Here is an 18,274-nt window from a genome sequence, read left to right as displayed (position 1 = left end):
TGCCACCTTTACTTCTATGCTGCCTTCAGAGCTGGGCAGCTGGAAAGCGGTGGATGCTGGATGGACGCCAAGCTCTGAAGAAAGCGCCGCAGCCAGCAACAGCGCAGAAGTAAGGGTGACAATACCATATCTTGCCACCCTTACTTCTGCACTGCTGCTGGTGACGGTGCTGCCTTCAGAGCTGGGCTCCCAGCCAGCAGCCGCAGAGCTTCCTGCAGCCAGGGGAGGTTCCTGGAGGTGGGTCTGACCTGACCCCAGAAGAGGCCCTGGCAGGGTAAGAGGACGTCCCGTCCCTCACCAGCCCAGCCAGGACCAGCAGTTGGAGCCCAGAGTATGGTAGGAACCCTCAGCCAGGGTGCCCAACGCCCTGCCCCTCCTCCATTCTGGGCCCCTGGTGCTTGGACTTAAAGTGGCTTTGGGATGGCTGGGGGTGGGGGTGGGGATGAACCCGGAAAATCACCCACCCATCCATGGTGCCCTGGGCGGTCGCCCATGTCGCCCACTTGTAAGGCCGCTATGGCCCCCCCAAAAGTGAGGACCCCTCCATACCATGCCACCCTCACTTCTGTGCTGCTGTTGATAGCCATGCTGCCCTCAGAGTTGGGCACCCAGCCAGCAGCCTTCATGAAAAATTTTGCTAAAAGACTTGTCAGCAATAGAACTGGCCAAAATGGGATGATTTCTTTGCAAAAACAAAACAAATAACAGTTTTTTCACTGAAATTTGAACTTTTGAGAAAAAAATAACCAAAACATTAACATTTGGAAAATTTTGACCAGTTCTTAAAAAAATAAATAAATAAATAAAATGCAGAGCTGACAAGATGGGTGGATTTACAGCCAACAGTAACAAAAGAAACTAAGCTGTTTTACTTACCTGTAGATAATAGAAAACACTCCTGAAAATCACCCTGATCACAGTCACTTGAAGCATGCTCTGGAGAAAGCGGAAGAATTGTGTTCCCAAGTAAATGAAGGGGTGCGTGAGAAGGAAAATTCAGACAGGCTGGAATGGATCCAGGCTCACGTTCAATGTGAAGGCCTGTCTGAGGTAAACATTGTAACACATATTGAAGTACATAGCATGGTCATGTTTCATGTTTACTCACCAACCAAGACGAAACAATGATTTGAACATGTAATTGCATCCAAAGATGAAAAGAATATTGTCATCATTTAATCTTTATCTTCTCTTTTTTTCTATTTTTGCCCTCCATGGGGCATCTCTTACATTCATGCAAACTATCCGTTTCACTATTGATTTTTTGTTTTCTTCTATTTGGCAAGCATTGCTTTCGTTTCCTGTATTTGGAATGGTGCCAGATTTAAATATTGCCATTTTTGTTCAACTGTAACTTCAATTTATATAGTACTTTACAATAGTAATACTGCTATCTTGAATATACAGTATATACGTCCTTCCATTATGAAGGACTACTACACTATTCTCTATTGCTTTATAAATCGAGCTGGTTGAAAAACAGCAAGCATCTTTTGTGATAAAACTTCATCTAAACTTTGAAAATTCAAAAAATGTTGACTAAATCTATTTATAAACTTTGCAGAGAGGAATCACTTTGTCTTGTCCATCACCAACTGGTACTTTACAGGTGTCATGCTAAAGTCTCTTCAGTGATGTCATGCTAAAATATTTTGATTTTGTAGGTCCTATAAAAATAGTAACTTTTTTTAAAGTTCTAGTTGTGGCACCCCTATTCCTGGTCAGGGTAGAAGAGGTGGAGAGAATATAGCTTGATTTTCAAACTCCACATTGAGTTTTCAGTCCTGGCAATTTGAAAAATCATCTTTTATGAACTGAAAAGAAGTATTTCAGCTCATTGAGGGGCAATAAATGGGGAGCCGCATGATGTTGTTTTTCTGCCATCACACTGGAAAGACCCAGAGGCCAAGTTAAGAAAAGTGGTGCAGTTGGTCACAGTTTTAATAAGCAGAACTATTGCCCAACGGCAAATGAGAGTAGGGAAGAAGGGGTGTCCTTCTGCTCCCCTAGCCCCACGGTCCTGCCCTGGCACACCCAAAAGACCAGCTAGCCAGTTGCTGACAAATATCCAGGTGAAAGCACCCAACCTTTTGTGCTGAAAGATTGGGCCCTCCCACAGTCGTGCCTTCATCACTTCCTAAAGATTGCCGTGTTTCTAATCTGAGGAAGGAGTCACTTTACGTAACATCTGACCCCAGGGGGTGGGGTGGACCCTGAGACACCAGAATGCCAACAAGTGCAAATAGGCCTAACAGTTACACATTACCACAAGGAAAAACTGAAACTAAACTTCTTCGAGTGATTGCTCATACCGTTTCCAATTAGGTGTGCGCGTGCCGCATGCACGATTGTCGGAAAGTTTTCCCTTAGCAGCTCTCGTCGGGTCAGCTGTGGAGCCCCCTGGAGTGGCACCTTCATGGCGCTCAATATATGACCCTGCTGACCCAACCCCCTTTTCAGTTCCTTCTTACCGTCCGTGACGGCCGTTGAACAGCGTTTGCTTGCTCAGCAAGGACTTTCCTTAGCGTTTCTCCCTAGTTAATTGTTCTAGTTACCCATTTTAGTTTACATAGTAAATAGTTTAGATAGTAGGTTTGGGAGCAGGATCTCTCCCCAATCCCTAACCCCTCCTCGGGCTCTGGGGCATGCTGCGAGCCCAGGGCTTTAAGCCCTGTGTTGCTTGCAACAAGCCTATGCCCATTAGTGACCCCCACGACTCTTGCTTAAAGTGTCTGGGGGAAGCGCACCGGACTGAGAGGTGCAAAATTTGCAGGGCTTTTCGTCCGAGAACTAAAAAGGAGTGAGATTTCCGCCTCAAGCAACTTCTCATGGAATCCGCTCTGCATCCCCAGCCTGCTGCAGACCACCAGGACCCGGCACCAACCGTGTCCGTACGGAGTGCTCCAGCATCGGTATGTGACATGGTGCTGAGGAAGGACTCTAGTACAGGAGACCCTTGGCACCCACGCTCCCCGGCACCACAGCCAGGAGCAGCGGCCTGGCACCGCTCGACTTCGCCGGTGTCCCACAAGCGATATAGGAAGACTGAAAGGGGGTGCTCACCGTCTCCGAAAGCCGCGGGACTGTCAGGGGATGCACAGGCGCACCCCAGAATGGACTTGGTGCCAAAATAAATGAGTTGGTGCCGTTGACTTCGGTGCTGCAGAGGGGACCGTTGGGTCCGGCACGCAGCAACTCTCTGCAAGGGCAGTGTCAGGTGGAGGAATTAGAGCCACCCGCCACCCTGGACACTTTTGAAGTCGCCAGACACTTAATCAAAATGATAGCTTCACAGCCCCCGGTTCTGAGGGACAAGCCTGCAGTTCCGATATGTCCAGTACTGTCTAGAAGCAAGCCAGCTATGATGCGGCGATCACAGTCCCTGGCTCGGCACCATCCGTGGCAGCGCTCCCAGTCACTATCACTGCGGTACCACTCCCCGGCACCAAGCTCCACAAGAGTATCTCTGGCATCGGCACGACGCTCCCCCTATCCAGCACCGAGAGCGGACCCGCACCAATCCCCGGCTCTGAGAGGAGACCGGCACCCACCCACAGCACCAGGCCCTCATCCTTGATCACTGGCGCTGGATACTTGGCACCGGTCTCCGATGCCGAATTCCTGGCATCGGTCTCTGGCAAGGTCATTCCAGCACCGATCTTCCGTCTCATCCGCTCAACACCGGTCTCCTGCGCATGGCCCTTCAGCGCCACCTTGGTCATCACAATCAGGATCCACTTCCTTGGACTCTGACAGTGACTCATATTATTCCCAGCATAGGTCCAAGAGGTGGCGAAGGGAAACGCAGACGACCTGGCAGCCGCAGTGGCAGCCCCCAGCTCAATGGCCCTTTTGGACTCCCTGGGCTTCCCATCAGGCCCAGGGCTCCCTTTCCTGGGGTTCACCTCAGAACACCGACCACCTCACTCTGCCAGGAGATCTGAGGCCACCCTGACCTACACCTCAGATTCTGAGGCCACCCTGACCTATCTGCCCCCTCAGACTCAGGCCGCTGCCGAGGTGTCTCCAGCACAGGACCAGCTGCAGGGTCAGGCTACAGGCACTCTGACTGTAACTGCCACAGGGGCAGGCGCTGACCAAGAGGAGGTCAGGGAGCCAGAGGGACAGGAGGACCCGGTTCCTCTCCTCTGGTCACTTCGTCTTCATCCCCTGATGAGGCTGTGGCAGGGGCTTCCACTTCGGGCCCTTAACCACAGGGCACATCAGGACCTTCTGAGGTGGATTGCCCGCAACATGGGGTTGCAAGCACAGGAAGTGGTCGATGCCAAGGACCCCTTGATAGACATTCTTACTCCTGAAGATCTATCGCAGGGTAGCTCTGCCATTAATCAAACAATTCAGAGCAACATCAAGACTCTGTGGCAAACTCTGGCCTCAATTCCGCCGACCGCCACAGGTGTGGAACGCAAATACTTTGTCTCTTCTGAGGGCTATGAATATCATAGAATCATAGAAAATCAGGGTTGGAAGGGACCTCAGGAGGTCATCTAGTCTAACCCCCTGCTCAAAGCAGGACCAATCCCCCAGACAGATTTTTGCCCCAGATCCCTAAATGGCCCCCTCAAGGATTGAACTCGCAGCCCTGGGTTTAGCAGGCCAAAGCTCAAACCACTGAGCTCTTTCCCCCGCTCCCCCATCTGCTCTCACACCCGCAGCCATGCTCTCTGGTTGTGTCGGCGGTTAACAAGAAAGAGCAGCAGGGACAGCAAGGGCTGGCCTCCAAATCTAAGGAGGCAAAAAGATGGACCTTTTTGATAGGAAGATCTATGCCACTGGGAGCCTTCAGCTGAGGACAGCTAACCAGCAAGCTAGCCTCAGCAAATATAACTTCAACTCATGGGCCTCAATGTTGAAGTTTAAAGAGCTGATCCCTGCGGACTCTAGGGCCAAATTCTCCACCATTTTCAAGGAAGGGAAGGTGGTGGCGCAGACTTCACTGCAGGCGTCCCTAGACTCTGCGGACTCGGCTGCCCGTACCCTCTCCTCAGGCATAGCCATGAGGAGGGCCTCGTGGCTTCAGGCATACGAGCTACCCCCCGGAAGTGCAGCAAACCCTGCAGGACCTTCCCTTTGAGGGCGTGGGGCTGTTCTCCAAGCAGACAGACTCCGTGCTGCACAGCTTGAAAGACTCCAGGGCGACCACGAAGTCGTTGGGAATACACATGCTGGCCACCCAACACAAGCACTGCAAGCCCCAACCACAACAACAGCGCCCATATTCTCCATGGCCGAGGCAGGATTTCTGTAGACAAAGGGGCAGGAATGGCAGGCACAAGCCTTCCAACCCCCCTTCAGGGCAGGGCCAAGGCCAGTCCAAACCTTAATCAGGCTCTAAACAGGCCTTTTGAAGATGCGACTGAGGATGGCGCACTTGTCTCTCCACCAGATCCTTACCCGTTTTCTGGCCCATCTGTCCCACTTCTACTGTGCTTGGTCCCAAATAACATCAGACCCCTGGGTTCTTTGCACAGTAGAAGTGCAATATTCGCTCCCATTCTGCTCCTTCCCTCCCTCCCAGCCCCCTTCCCCATCCCTCTTCAGGGACCCTTCTCAGGAGCGAGCAACTTCTTATCCAGGAGGTGCAGTTGCTCCTTGCCATAGGGGCAGTGGAGGAGGTTCCTCGGGATCTAAAGAGCAAGGGATTCTACTCCCCCTATTTCCTAATCCCCAACGCCAAGGGGGGTCTCAGACCCATTTTAGACCTGCAAGTGCTCAACCAGTTCATGGTAAAGTTGAAGTTCCGCATGGTCTCCCTGAGCTCTATTATCCCGTCCTTGGATCCGGAAGACTGGTACGCTGCTGCCGACATGAAAGCCGTGTACTTTCACATAGCCATTTGGCCTGTGCACAGACGATTTCTGTAGTTTGTAGTCGACCACAAACACTATCAGTTCACGGTCCTCCCCTTCGGTTTGTTGACAGCCCCCCCAAGTGTTCACCAAGTGCATCTCAGTCGTAGCAGCCTTCCTCCGGAGGAGGCAGATGCAGGTATACCTATACCTAGATGACTGGCTGCTCAGGGGGCATACCAGGGAGCAAGTGGAATCTCAGGTCCGCATGGTCAGATCCACTTTCGAGAGACTGGGACTCCTCCTCAACGTGAACAAGTCAACCTTATCACTGACCCAAAGAATAGAGTTCATCGGAGCGGTGCTGGACTTGGTACAGGCAAGGGCGTTCCTGCCAGAGATCCAATTCCAAGCCATGATAGACATTATCCAAAGCCTCAGGTGGTACCCGACCACCACCGCAAGGGGATGCCTGAGTCTCCTTGGCCACATGGCAGCCTGCACTTACGTGGTCCAGCATGCCAGACTAAGGCTCAGGCCCCTTCAAGCGTGACTCACATTGGTATACCGCCCAGGACGCGACAGGCTGGTCTCGGTAGTGACAGTGCCAGGACACATACTGGAGTCCCTATATTGGTGGCTCAACCCTCAGATGGTATGCAAGGTGTCCCCTTCAACAGCTCACAGCCCTCCTTGTCACTAGTAATGGACGCGTCAGCTCTGGGTTGGGAGGCGCATCTGGAAGATCTCCGAACACAGGGCCTGTGGTCGCAGGATGAGCTTTCCCTCCATATCAATATCAGGGAGCTCAGAGCAGTGTGATTAGCATGCCAAACTTTCCAGTCTCGGCTGCAAGGCCAGTGCATAGCAGTGATGACAGACAACACCACTGACGTGTTTTACATCAACAAGCAGGGTGGAGCCCATTCCTCCCCCCTATGTCGGAAGCCCTTCAGCTATGGGAGATCTGCATAGCCCACTACATTCACATGGAGACATCCTATCTCCCAGGAGTGCAGAACGAGCTAGCGGATCACCTCAGCAGATCGTTCTGCAACCACGAGTGGTCCATCCGTCCGGATGGCCTTCATTCCATCTTCCAAAAGTGGGGGTTTCCCCAGGTCGATCTCTGCCACCCGGAGCAACAGAAAGTGCCCAGTGTTCTGCTCCTTCTAGAAACACAGCCCGGTGGAATCAAGAACACGTTCCTGCTACCCTGGGGAGACCGACTCATGTATGCCTTCCCACCGGTCCCACTCCTGCACAAGGTGCTGCTCAAGATCCTCAGAGACAAAGCACAGGTAATTCTGCTGGCCCTAGCATGGCCCCGTCAACATTGGTACACCACGCTTCTGGAGCTGTCAGTGGACACCCCAATCGTGTTACCAATCAACCCCGATCTGATTGTGACGTGTTGGATCACAGAAACCCTCTTGGGAGCTGCCACCTGATGTGCCAAGACTACTTCTACCCCTGCTTTCCCTGCCAGCTCAGGACTCCAGCACCCTGTCTTGCTGAGCCAGACACTGCCATCTGCTCCAACACAGACCCAGGGTCTGAATTACTTGCCCCAAAGCTGCAGGTTTACCTGAAAATAGCTCACAGAAGTGTGCTTGTCTTTAGCACTCAGATGCCCAACTCTCAATGGGGTCTAAACCCAAATAAATCCGTTTTACCCTGTATAAAGCTTATACAGTGTAAACTCATAAATTGTTCGCCCTCTATAACACTGATAGAGAGCTATGCACAGTTGTTTGCTCCCCCAGGTATTAACACATACTCTGAGTTAATAAGTAAAAAGTGATTTTATTAAATACAGAAAGTAGGATTTAAGTGGTTCCAAGTAGTAACAGACAGAACAAAGTAAGTCACCAAGCAAAATAAAATAAAATAAAATGCGCAAATCTATGTTTAATCAAACTGAATACAGATAAGATCCTCACCAGTTCCAGAATGCTCCCTTTTACAGACTAATCTTCTTTTAGCCTGGGTCCAGCAATCACTCACCCTCCCTGCACAGTGTCCTTTGTTCCAGTTTCTTTCCGGTATCTTGGGGGCGGGGGGCTCTCTCTCTTTAGCCAGCTGAAGACAGAATGGAGGGGTCTCCCACGGGTTTAAATAGACTTTCTCTTGTGGGTGGAGACCCCTATGCAAGGTCCAGCTCCAAGATGGAGTTTAGGAGTCACCTGGGCAAGTCACATGTCCATGCATGACTCTCCGTCTTTACAGGCAGAAGCCATTGTCCACATGGTATCTTGTATGTCTCCAGGAAGACTTCTTATGTGGATTGGAGCATTCCAAGATGCATAGTTCCCCAAGTGCTTCCTGATCGGGTACTTAACCTTGCAAATTCCTTCCTAAAGAAGCTGACCAAATGCCTCACAAAGCTTACTTAGAAATCAAACAAGTATACAGCCAATATGCTTAACCTCAAGTACAAAATGATATGTGTACAAATAGGATGAATAGATATAGTAGACCATAACCTGTACAGAGATATGTTACACGGCACAGGCAGCACAAAACATATTCCAGTTATGTCACATTCCCATAAAGCCTTATGGGAGGTACCATCACACTGATCACTCAGGATCATGGTTGCCTTCACCAACCTGACCTCCAGTCCCTCCATCTTATGGCTAGAAGCTTCATGGTTAAACCCCATGGAGCTCCTGTGCTCGGAGGGTCTACTCGGCAGCAGGAAACTATCCATCAGGGCCACTTATCTACCCAAGTGGAAGAGGTTCACTTGCTGGTGTGCCCAGCAACACACACCTCCACTTCAGGCATCTATACCACTCACCCTGGAGGATCTTCTGCACCTCAGCCAACAAGGCCTGGCAATGTCATCCATCAAGGTACACCTTGTGGCCATCTTGGCCTTCCATCCAGGAGTGTCTGGGCGTTCTCTATTTGCTAATCCTATGGTAGGATGTTTCTTTAAGGGTCTGGAACGGCTACATCCACAGGTTAGACAGCCTGTTCCTGCATGGGACCTTAACCTGGTACTCTCCAGAGTAATGGGGACCCCATTCGAACCGTTGGCGACTTGCTCCCTTCTCTATTTGTCGTGGAAGATAGCTTTCCTGGTGGCCATCATATGAGCTAGGAGGGTGTTGGAGTTAAAGGCCCTTACCTCTGATCCTCCATACACAGTCTTCCACAAGGACAAGGTGCAACTAAGACCTCATCCAGCCTTTCTTCCTAAGGTAATGTCACAATTCCTTACTAGGCAAGACATTTTTCTACACATCTTTTATCCTAAGCCTCACAAGAGTACCCAACAGCAGAGGCTACACTCATTGGATGTTCAGCGGGTGCTAGCATTCTACATTGAGCACACAAAGCCATTCAGGAAGTCAAACCAGCTGTTCGTAGCGGTGGCAGACCGGATGAAAGGTCTCCCGGTCTCATCTCAAAGAATATCTTCCTGGATTACAGCCTGCATCCACACTTGTTACGAGCTGGCCAAGGTCCCAGCTCCACTCTTAAGGCACATTCCTACGAGGGCACAAGCCTCACCAGCAGTGTTCCTGGCCCAGGCCCCGATTCAAGAAATCTGCAGGACAGCAACTTGGTCCTCAGTGCATATGTTCACCTCCCATTATGCCATCATCCCGCATGGCAGAGATGATGCGGCTTTTGGCAGAGTGGTGCTCCAATCAGCTATTCCTTAACTCCGACCCCGCCTCCAGGGAGGAACTTTGGAGTCACCTAACTGGAATCGATATGAGCAATCACTCGAAGAAGAAAAAACAGTTACTCACCTTCTCGTAACTGTTGTTCTCCGAGATGTGTTGCTCATGTCTATTCCAAACCCACCCGCCTTCCCCTCTGTCGGAGTAGCCGGCAAGAAGGAACTGAAGGGGGGTCAGGTCAGCAGGGTCATATATTGAGTGCCATGAAGGCGCCACTCCAGGAGGCTCCACAGCCGACCTGACAGGAGCTGCTAAGGGAAAACTTTCCGACGACCGTGCACGCACACACCTAATTGGAATGGACATGAGCAACACATCTCGAAGAACGACACTTATGAGAAGGTGAGTAACTGTTTTTTATAAGAGCTAGTGGATAATGTGCAATTAATCCAAACTCCTCCCCATAGCCACTGACTAGCAGATAACCTGCTAAACCAAGTGTCACGAGCACAAAAAGAAGCAGCAACATGGTTATCCAGAAGCCCCTGGGTATGCACTAGAGAGTGAAATCCAAACACAGGAGCAAGACTATATGCCCCCCACCCCAACACACACACATGCTAACTCTTACAGCCGCTGTGGAGATGGATCAGCCAATAGGGAGGCCCATTGACTCCATGCGCGTGACAACCACCAATCAGGGAAGAGCCATCAGCTTTGTTGCCTCCCCCACAGTGATACCAGTATGCAGCAGGAAAGATCAAAAAGAGGCCCAAGTGCTTTTGTCTTCCTTGCCCTCATCATGTGCTGGCCCAGTCATACTGAAGAGCCCCAGATCAACATAAGAATGGCCATACTGGGTCAGATCAAAGGTCCATCTAGCCCAGTATCCTGTCTTCCGACAGTGGCCAATGCCAGGTGCCCCAGAGGGCATGAACAGAACAGGTAATCATCAAGTGATCCATCCCCTGTCACCCATTCCCAGCTTCTGGCAAACAGAGGCTAGGGACACCATCCCTGCCCATCCTGGCTAGTAGCCATTGATGGACCTATCCTCAAATTAATAGTTATTTTTCTATCACCTTTCTATGCCTTGTGCTGCTCGTACTGTGAGACTGAGGCATTACCCATCATCCCTTTGAAATGAGCTGAAGCAAATGTCAGAACTCAAACCTGTATTTGATGTCTTCCAGGGGAGCCTCGATGGTTTGATTTTGTACATTGCATTGTTGTTCTTCTTCTTTTCTCAGCAACTCGTCTTTAATTCTGTTACAAACTGCTTGGGACCACGCAAGTTTCTGCACAGTGGAAAACTCTACAAAGCCAAGAGCAACAAGGAACTGTATGGTTTTCTGTTCAATGATTTCCTCCTGCTGACTCAGATCATAAAGCCTCTTGGTTCCTCTGGTACAGACAAGGTCTTCAGCCCCAAGTCTAATCTGCAGTATAAAATGTATAAAACTGTAAGTACCGCTTTTATGGTAGCCAAGCTATTGGTGTTTTAACAGTTCAGGAAGGTGGCAGTTCCCCACTTGGAGGGGTGGGCAATGGCACTGTCTGTTGCTGTATAAGAAAGAGAGGCTGTCAAGTACACTTGGGACTCCAGTCCTGTGGTGCTCGTGCTGGACAGGTTGTAAGCTTGATCTGTATAAAGGAAGGCGCTTTTGAGCATCCTATTAGCTGACTTCAAGTATCCCAGCTACAGAAAGAGGGAAGTGATGCAGAGGGCAGTGTGCTGCTTGTGGGAAGGGAGAACTTTGAAACACGCTGTGACTCTCTGACTCAAGTAGAAGCATTCACAGGATCTGGAGGGAGCTGTCTTTGGCAAGAGAAAGGGTGAATGAGACACAAGCCCTTTGAAGAAGGGAGTTTAAAAAGCGGGAGGCGAGAGGGGATATTCTGGGCACAAACAAAAACAGTCTGTATTGCGTTGAGCATTCCAGTGTGTTCAGATATAGTGCTGTATTACTCTAGCTTTGCCTAATATTTCACAGCCCATTTTTCTAAATGAGGTACTAGTAAAATTACCCACAGACCCTTCTGGAGATGAGCCCATCTTCCATATCTCCCACATTGATAGAGTCTACACGCTTCGTGCAGAAAGCATAAATGAAAGGTAAGTCACTGCAGCCTCCTCACTGCTGACTCTAAAGATTTTGATGTATATGTTCATGTGCATGCACGCATGACAATCACCATGCAAATCTTTATCAGGGCCGGCTCTGGCTTTTTTGCCGCCCCAAGCAAAAAAAAAACCTGCGGGGCGGGCGGGGCGGCGAAAAAAAAAAAAAACCGTGCGGGGCGGCTGGAGCCAGGTTGCAGGGGGACTCCCTGTGCTGCAGACATGCCCTGGGCAGCGGAGTGCGTGCCCCGGCTAGCGGGAGGGAGCGGGGGGAGAGAGAGAAGGGGGGTGACCAGGGCTTCCTTCAGCAGGGCGCTCGCCACGTGGCCCCTCCCACTGCGCCGCCTGCCGGGAGGGCTCCGCGCCGCTCCGGTCAGTGGGCAGGGAAGGACGCGGGCTGCCCTGCCGGGCTTGCTGCAGTCCCGGCACCGGCTGGGGGAGACGGAGCGCACTTCCCTCCCCCGTGCCACTACCCCCTACAGGGCGGCCAGAATAGTGAAGCAAAAAAAAGGATTGGGCGGAATGCCGCCCCTTAGAATCTGCCGCCCCAAGCACGAGCTTGCTCGGCTGGTGCCTGGAGCCGGCCCTGATCTTTATAAATGTCTTTGCAAGTAGGTAACATTACCCAGGTGTGTGTAGTATTCCCTGTACTTAGTATGGTGAATGCTGTGGTAATTATAATTATTTGAAAATGGGAATCAAATTAAAAAGTGATATACCCTTCTCTAACTTGACCCAGACCACTAGGGAAATGGTTAACAAAGGGAAAACTAAATTTGATGTCATTCCGCTCCAGAGTTAGCAAATAAAGTGAGACAAGTAAGGGCGGTTCCACCTCTCCTGATACTTTTGTTTCAGTCTGTCTGTCTGCAAACTCAAGAAGACACCACTGCATCAGGTCACAAAACATAAGGACTAGAAAAGTAACTTTTGTTAAAAAGTGAAAGCCTCAGTCCTGCAGAAGCTGATGGGGCAATAAGAGAAGAGGCGGTGTGGTGTGGCCCTCAGTACAGGCTCAGTATGATCCTTGCTTGTAAAGGCATCATTTGTAAAGATTTTAATGCATATAAACCTGGGTAAAACATCCCTTGCTCCCCAGCGGCTCAAGCAGAGGGTGTTGTGGAGCTGTCACCCTCAGGCCCTGGAAGGAGTGGATACCTGACCTCACTCTCTAGCAACCAGCTCTGGTGAATGCATGGAGTTGCAGTGAGCGGGACTCCAGAGGAGCAAGACACATCCCTTCTCTGTTGCCACAGAACAGGACCTCTGCAGGAAGGGGGAGTGGGATAGAAAGGGGAGGCAAACGAGGGACTCCTGGAACTCAGAGGGGGACCTCCTAGGAGGGAGAACAAACAGGAATGACATGATATAGAATTGTGATTTCTAGGCTTAAAAATTGTTCGTAAAAGTCCATACCACGGCAGGATCACAGTAGTTCTCTTAGGTGTTTTCGGTATCCCCATTTCCATACCATAGAGTAAATTAACAGAGTGGGACAGATCCTCAGCGGATGAAAATTGACCTAGCTGTGTTGATTTTAATAGAACAACACGAGTTTACACTAGTTGGGGATCAGGCCCCATGTTTCACATAGTGATCCATCACAACAGTTGCATATTCTGTATTGGAGTGGTTAGTGCAGCCAGCCAATATCTCAGCACTCTGAATATATTTTCTACCAAATTTGAATGGTACTACCAGTTGAGTGATTTTGCACTGTGCAGATGATGCAGAAAGCAACATTTTAACACTTAAGATCACTGACACCTAGAGGTTTGGGTTTTTATTAACAGCAACTGAAATACTGCATTAGCATCAGTAAATGATGAATTTGGCCAACAATTTAATTTTTGCTTGTAAATATTTAGAACTGCAAAACCTAAGGCTAAATTCTACACTTGATACATATCTGGAGCCCCCATTTGCCTACACCACAGACTTTCTTAGATATCATGGTACTGCTCCTGAACTCTGCCCGTAACACCAGCCTTGATGCTCTCTCTGTTTCTTTCTTCCCACTCTTTTCTCTGTGCATTTTTCCAGGCTAAGTCCCTATGAGTGAAATGACCTCCCCGTCCTGGTTTACAAAGCCACCATCGTCTCCTCTTTAACATCACTTCTAAAAACTGCACAGGCCAGTTTTTCAGCTGACATAACACAGCGAAGCACCAGTGAAGTCAGTAGAGCTACACTGATTTACACTAGCTGAGCCTCTGGCCCCCAGAGATTTTGTAATGCCCAGTTAGTTTATTGTAGCAATGCAGGAGGAATGGGAGGGAACAGTTATCCCCAACTCTTGATTTCCCACTGGGTCCTGGCCATTGTGATTCTGCCTCTTAGGCCTTCTTACGTATAGACCTTTACACCTCTGCAGAGTCGCATTGACTGACAGGTGCAGGGCTCCAATCTAGCAGATACCAGTATAGGCCCAGACCTGTAGGTTGTGAGGGCTCTGGAGCAGGGACTGTCTTTAGTTTTGTATGCTGTGTAGTGCTAAAGAGAAATAAAATAGTAATCATAATGCTGTGGGGTAACTTTTTGTCTTTTCCTTCCAAAGGACTGCCTGGGTTCAGAAAATTAAAGCTGCTTCTGAACTTTACATAGAGACTGAGAAGAAGAAGAGGGAAAAGGCCTACTTAGGTACAGTGTGGGATTCGATGCCTGTAGTCTTTCATGGAAGTGTCAAAAGCCAGGTGCATACTAATGAATTTTGTCATTCCTCTTCCCCCCTCCCCCCCGCATCCCTCCACAGTTCGCTCCCAAAGGGCAACAGGCATTGGAAGGTTGATGGTGAACATTGTGGAAGGCATTGAACTAAAACCTTGCAGGTCACATGGTAAGGACCTTACTGATTTTCCTAGCGTGTGTTATAAAGGACGCTTCCCCTGGATGTTCCTGTCTGTCTAATGCTAAAGAAAATATAGGCCCAAAATGTAGATTTTGTGAAATGAAGCGGTTTTAATGAACCTCATATTCATAGAAACAGTTACTTGCAGGACAGCAAAACTTGGGCAGTTGTCATGTATTTAAGTATTTTTTTACAAGCTTTCGTAGTGTCACTCACACAAGACTCGATCCCGCAAGGTGCTGAAATCACAAGGAGCTGAGGGTGCTCTGGATGGGCCCCCAGGGCTATGCATCTCAGGACAGGCCCCCAGAGATGTTCTTTGTTTGTTAAAGTAGTGGCAGCCCAGCAGCCTTTTCCTAATTAGATGGTAATGGAAGGTAGAGGGTATTTAGAAGGATGTTAAATCCATGCCCATCAAAATGTGATCACACCCCTGCATCTGCTTTATTCCTTTCAGGAAAGAGTAACCCATACTGTGAGGTGACAATGGGCTCTCAGTGTCACATCACCAAGACTATGCAGGACACTCTCAACCCTAAATGGAACTCTAACTGCCAATTCTTTATCAAAGATCTGGAGCAGGATGTACTCTGCATAACCGTGTTTGAGAGGGATCAGTTCTCCCCAGACGGTAAGTATGAAGCTGCTACACTTCTGGTGATGTTTTCCCTTCTCCCCACCTTTCCATTTATTAGGCGTTACATGGGTGCTGACGTAAACATTTAACAGCATAGAAGCACTCAGTTTATAGCTCTGACTTGCCTCTTAGGGTATGTCTCCAGTGCAGTTAGAGCTGTGATTGCAGGTTGGGTACAAGTACCCGGACCAGCTTTAATCTGGCTAGCACAGCACAGCTAAAAATAGCAGTGAAGACACGGCACCATGGGCTTCAGCACAGACTGAACAAGCCTGCCTGGAACACTGGGATACACACTCGCAGTCTTAACCTGTACTGGGGTCCGGGCTGCTGTGTCTTCACTGCTGAGTTTTGCTGTGCTAGCTAGACAAAAGCTAGCATGTGTATGCCTACCTAAGGGCATGTTTAAAGCTACAGCGTTACAGTGGCACAGCTGCAATGCTGTAGCTGTGCCGCTGTAGTGTAGACATATCCTTAAGTGGTGCATTGTCCTGGTGCTGGCCCCATTTCACTGAACTGAGGTGGATTTCACCCTAAAATAATATTTCACTTGGATGATCTGTTCTCCCCTTTCACAACTGTTGCCTTCATTTTTTTTTTTTTTGTGATTTAAGGGTTACATACTTGTAATTACTGATCCCATGAATGATATGGATGATCCAGTCCAATGGTTTAACATTTTTGGTGTTTTGTTTGGCACGTATGATTTTTGGATTGTAATATAAGAATGCAGGCATTGCCAGACTGGATCAGACCTGTGGTCCATCTAGTCCTGTATCCTGTCTTGACAATGCCCAGTACCATATGCTTCAGAGGAAGGTATAAGAAACCCACAGTAGGCACATGTGGGGTAATCTACCCCCCAATATTAGATCTCATCCTGATCACTAGTAGTTAGAAATAGGCTTAAGCTTGGAAGCACAAGGTTTAATATCCCTTCCAAAATGTTTATCATCATTAACCATGATAATGCTAGATATTCTTTATATCAATACAGATGTCCAATATTTTAAAAACTTGCTAAATTCTTGGCCTCAATGGATTCCTGTGGCAATGACTTCTACAGTCTAATTATGCATTGTGTGAAAAAATATTCACTTGTCAGCTTTGAATTTGTCACCTTTTAATTTAATTGAATATCCCTTTTGTTTCTTGTACTTTTACCTGATGTTTTTGATTAAAATGTATTCATTAAAAAAAAGGTAGATGGAATATAAAAGCAAATTAGAAAAGCCAGTTTTAGATTCAAGAGATTTTAAGGCTTTACCTATATTAGCCATAAAACTATTGTTGAAAGAGGGCATATTTTCTCCTTATATTCCCAATGCAGATGGAAGCTAGTGCCTTCTTTGAAGTAATATGTTGTCAGAAAATAAAGTGAAAATGTATTTCACTCTGAATATGCTGATTTTTATGTTTCAGACTTTTTGGGCCGAACTGAAATCCGTGTGGCGGACATTAAGAAGGATCAGGGCTCAAAGGGACCAGTTACAAAGTGTCTCCTCCTGCACGAAGTCCCAACAGGAGAGATCGTAGTCCGACTAGATCTGCAATTGTTCGATGAACCTTAGAGGAAAATGCACCAATGTTTCACTTTAATCTGAGTTCACTGCAATAGGTGTCTGCAGAAGCTGTCTAGAAATCCTTATTCCTTTTATATGAAACTACTGCTTGTTCTTCATGTGCAAGGGGGTTATCAAAGCAAACAGGAAAATCTATGTGCCTTGATAATCCTTGCTGAAAATTGAATCCCAGTTTTGGGAGCAGATCTCTGTCTCTGTGTGGAACTTCATTATAGTTTTCAGGGTTTCTGAAGTAACATAGTCGTAACTTGTGCTCCAAGCTGAAAGGTGAACAAACCATGTAGGTTGTTGCACTTACTCCAGTTACTGTAATGTTTATTTAAATGAAGAGGGCACTGATTGTATGTTTGAAGGCTTTCTGTAAACTTCCCCATAGGAATTTTGTGCCTATTGCCCCACAAAGTGGTGTATAAACATGACATGAATGAACACTTACCAGGTAAGAAGATCTCTGATTTTCTTTAGGATTGTTATGGTGGTATTTGAAATGTTGTTGTTTTTAAATATATTAACACAGAAGGTACCATTATTGCACTCTCAAAATAAGGTTTAAAAGAAACTTAAACAGTGCACAGGCCTTGTGCTGGCGCTCTCCACAGCAGTGAATTTCACCCTAACAGAGTACCATCATTTCCTGGAGGTTTGTAAATGTTTAAACAATAAGTGAAGGAGATAGAATGTTGTACTGTACCACTTCTTTACTACTGCTGCTTAATTGTATGAAAGCTGATGGATGATCAAGTCACCAGCTATGACAAGAAATCACTGCTCTAGCTCAGGAAGCTAATTTCTACCCTGTAGAGTCTAGATTGCAAAGCAATCAGTGGTGACTGGTTATTAAACTGTACTGTGCCTAAACATATTTGACATCTTGGTTTTGAAATCAGGACAGTAGCGTACTGTAGCTCACAAAAGGCGTTCATTGCAAACCAGGTTCATTCCGAGTTTGTTGGCTATATTAGATGTGACCAAAAAAAAAAAAAAATCTTTGTTTGTGATTGTGCAGAGTAACCCCAAAGTAAAAGGGGTCTTGTTGTCATCTTGGGGGCAGGGCAGAGATTGACACACGTAACTCCCCACACATATATAGGCCCTGATTCAGCAAACCTTCCCTGTTCAGCAAAGAACCTAACTTTACATATGTGCTTAAGTCCCATTTACTTTAAGCATATGCTCAATTGCTTTTCTGAGTTGGGACCTCCAAGGACAATAGAGCCCCATAAGAGAGTAAAGTCCATCATTGTTCTGCTTAGAGTCCTTTTGTTCATTACCTAGGTATCATGCATAAACTGGTATTTTTGTAATGACTTTATTTCAGAATGAGGTGTCAACCCCTTCATTGGCATGTTAATGTTCTTGTGGAGCTTGTTGGTAGGTTTTGATGTTCTTTGCATGTCGTTTTGGTACTAGTTCCCACCTTTCCTGTATAGACGGTGTTCTCAGGAGAGCACTAAAAGTCGTCATGATTTCCATTAGGAAATTAGGATATCTTCATAATGGATAGCTAGATACAGTATGGTAGTAAGTGTAAACTGTGCTGGGAAATGTCTGTGTGTTATAATTTCCTTCAAGACCACTGTAATGTTTCAAGAAATTGAAAAACAAAATCCTGTATGTTGGAAGGACAACAAAGTTT

At 47.8% G+C, this 18,274-nt stretch overlaps 1 protein-coding gene across 1 annotated transcript in view; it reads left to right on the top strand.

The window, feature by feature from the left end:
* Positions 1 to 17,420, top strand: part of LOC113406437 (intersectin-1-like) — a 198,772-nt gene extending 181,352 nt beyond the window's left edge. Inside the window, exons 33-39 of the mRNA XM_026651320.2 lie at positions 883 to 1,050; positions 10,699 to 10,911; positions 11,443 to 11,564; positions 14,128 to 14,210; positions 14,323 to 14,406; positions 14,876 to 15,049; positions 16,478 to 17,420. Of these exons, the coding sequence (XP_026507105.1) occupies positions 883 to 1,050; positions 10,699 to 10,911; positions 11,443 to 11,564; positions 14,128 to 14,210; positions 14,323 to 14,406; positions 14,876 to 15,049; positions 16,478 to 16,626 (993 nt within the window). The 3' untranslated portion in view covers positions 16,627 to 17,420. The remainder of the gene's footprint in view (positions 1 to 882; positions 1,051 to 10,698; positions 10,912 to 11,442; positions 11,565 to 14,127; positions 14,211 to 14,322; positions 14,407 to 14,875; positions 15,050 to 16,477) is intronic.
* The last annotated feature ends 854 nt before the right edge of the window (positions 17,421 to 18,274 follow it).

The sequence above is a fragment of the Terrapene carolina genome, unplaced genomic scaffold (assembly GCF_002925995.2).
Source record: "Terrapene carolina triunguis isolate 2854851 unplaced genomic scaffold, T_m_triunguis-2.0 Scaffold30, whole genome shotgun sequence".
NCBI classification, from domain to species: Eukaryota; Metazoa; Chordata; order Testudines; family Emydidae; genus Terrapene; species Terrapene triunguis.
This window is presented reverse-complemented; position numbering and strand designations above follow the sequence as displayed.